This window comes from Pygoscelis adeliae, unplaced genomic scaffold (assembly GCF_000699105.1).
Source record: "Pygoscelis adeliae isolate BGI_AS28 unplaced genomic scaffold, ASM69910v1 Scaffold27, whole genome shotgun sequence".
In the NCBI taxonomy this organism is placed as follows: domain Eukaryota; kingdom Metazoa; phylum Chordata; class Aves; order Sphenisciformes; family Spheniscidae; genus Pygoscelis; species Pygoscelis adeliae.
Window position 1 is genome coordinate 3,502,978 of NW_008825410.1, and position 2,461 is coordinate 3,505,438.

Here is a 2,461-nt window from a genome sequence, read left to right on the forward strand (position 1 = left end):
AATATATCAGGCTCCAGTGTAATAATACATTCTGAATCCTCCTGAAATAAGCTGGACCCCACTCTGACAAGACCTTTAAATCCTCTGAGTGTCAGAAGATTAAGCTTGACACCTTTGGAGTTCTGGCATAAGATGACTCTCAACTAACCCTCTATTTTTGGAATTGGATGTTACAGTACTGATTGACGACTTAGCTACTAAAACTGAAGTCTGGCACAAATCTCTCTCTTCACAGGAATAGAGTTTATTTGTCAGCATGTCAGCCACAGGGGCCTACTCAGTTCTTCTGCAGAGGAAGTCGGCAGATCTTACATAAAATCTAAAACAGTTTGATACATCTTCAGGGCTTATCAGCACAGGGCTAAAGAGTTATCAATTTTTGCACTAGGACAGATTTGGTAGACCAATCTACCAGCAAAATAGGTACATGCATCTTCCTCAGGGAAAAGAAAAGGGAATGACATGTTATTTACAATTGTTTTCTCCTTTTTTGAAAGCCACAGATGTACCATATTTCTCTGGCTTGAAGGTCAGCACTAACCACTCTACAGCTGCATGAATTCTTTAAAAAAACCAACCCTCAAACAAGAACAATGAATTACAGGTACTTGAGTATAGAAATTATTTCAGATCAAGAAATAAGGTCCACATTTTGTTCACGTGAGTGGTACTGAAGGACAAAAGGAACAGAGCTAGCTGAAGCTACACTGCCCAGAAACCTGAGCTCTAAAGCTTCAGTGACACAAGGAAGCATATTGTGCTGTCCCAATAAACAAGGCTTTCCAGGTATTTCATTAGGAAATAAGTACTGATCACTTCCCATGGAATCACTGACTTACCTATTTTAGCTGCTCATCAACTATTTCCCTCCCTTTGAAGGATATTAGCCAATTAAAGAAGTAAGCCAGTAGGAAAAACAAAAAGAGGTTTTACAAGTCCTCCAAGATCTAAAAAACACTTTATTTTTGCAGTATTACTTTACTTGAAAATAAGTCAGTCTCTCTTAGTATCTTAGAGGAAAAAAGTATCATCTTACATTTAGAATATTTTGTTGAATTGGCAAAGACAGCTCACTTAGATACTGACAGATCCTAGAGCAAACTCTGAAGCATGGATACCAAGTGCTGTAGGACACAGTTACTTGTTACCCACCTGGTCTCTTTTTGCTGTACCATGAGCTTGCCTCGAAAGAAATCATTTGTTCTGTTATCACAAGAAGCAAGTATTTATTTGGCCATTGAAATATTTCATGTCCAATTTTAACAAGGAAGTGTAAAATGTAGACATGTAAAGTAATAGCTTGCTTAAAGAACATATCTGTGATGCTACCGCTAATAACATAACTTCAGTGTCATTCCAGCATAATTTCTAGTGTCATACTGCCTGTCACTAACCAAAGTGACCAAAATTGCTTCCAAATGAGAAGATTCTTAGTATATTGGAGAGTAAAAGTTGTAAGTAGGTAAGGAAGACCAGTACCCAAAGTTAGTAAAGGAAACAAATATACATATTTACCTCCTGGAACGCCTTCTGCAGTAACAGCAGTAACAGCAACAGACTGCTATGGACACCAGAATGAGTCCAGCTACTACAGCTATGGCAATAATTAAAGCCTCAAAGTTTACTGAAAAATATGAACATATTCAACTTGTTAGACTCCAGCATTAACATTTGTCTTTCTGATAACTCTTCCCCTCCTTCCCAAGCATATTTTCACCTCTGTATGAAAAAAACAATTCTGCACAACTACCCCAGTTAAAATGCAGCATATCACATTAGAATTTTGCTACTATGCATAATCTACACTGAACAGACATTCAGCAAGATTGCTCTTTACATATACCAAGTTATTAAAAGTCATCCTGTAATACTTTATACAATATACATCTACTGGTATGATTCCACAGTTCTGTCCTCCCAATCACAACCTTAGCCAATGTACAGCATGAACAAAAATGTCATAGATGCGGCATCAGTGTACATACATTACATGCAGCAGTTAGAGAAAGAGTAAAATGAAGTAAGACAACAATGTCAGAGAATTTGAAGGAGCCAATACAAAACTCTCTGCAAAACTTCTCAAGTCGTCATCTACGTCCAAAAGGAGTCATCTTCTACATCCAAAGAATGATTAACAAACGGGGTGGGGGTGTATTATTTTAACTATATTCACTAACAACTGTAGCTGAATCAGAAACCTGATGTCCTAGAAAAGAGTGAGGTCGAAGAAGAAAGCAAACAGGGATGATACAAGCAACACTACAGACACAACTTTGAGGAGTTATTTAAAGGACCTAACAAAGGACAAAATGAAATCGGTCAGGGAGGTTGTATCAGAGACAAAAACTAAACACCTCTCCCCACACATAGCCCACACTGTTTTAAAGCATGATGGGGGAGGGGGCAGGGAAGCTGTCTCTCCTCTCTCCCACATAAAGCCCTCTGAACTCTGCCAGGTTCA

The 2,461-nt window shown here is 38.3% G+C and overlaps 1 protein-coding gene across 1 annotated transcript in view; it reads right to left on the reverse strand.

Annotated features, from left to right (window-relative positions):
* Positions 1–2,461, reverse strand: part of LOC103922447 (pituitary tumor-transforming gene 1 protein-interacting protein-like) — a 46,851-nt gene that overhangs the window by 17,108 nt on the left and 27,282 nt on the right. Inside the window, exon 4 of the mRNA XM_009330590.1 lies at positions 1,516–1,624. Coding sequence (XP_009328865.1) covers positions 1,516–1,624 — 109 coding nt within the window. The remainder of the gene's footprint in view (positions 1–1,515; positions 1,625–2,461) is intronic.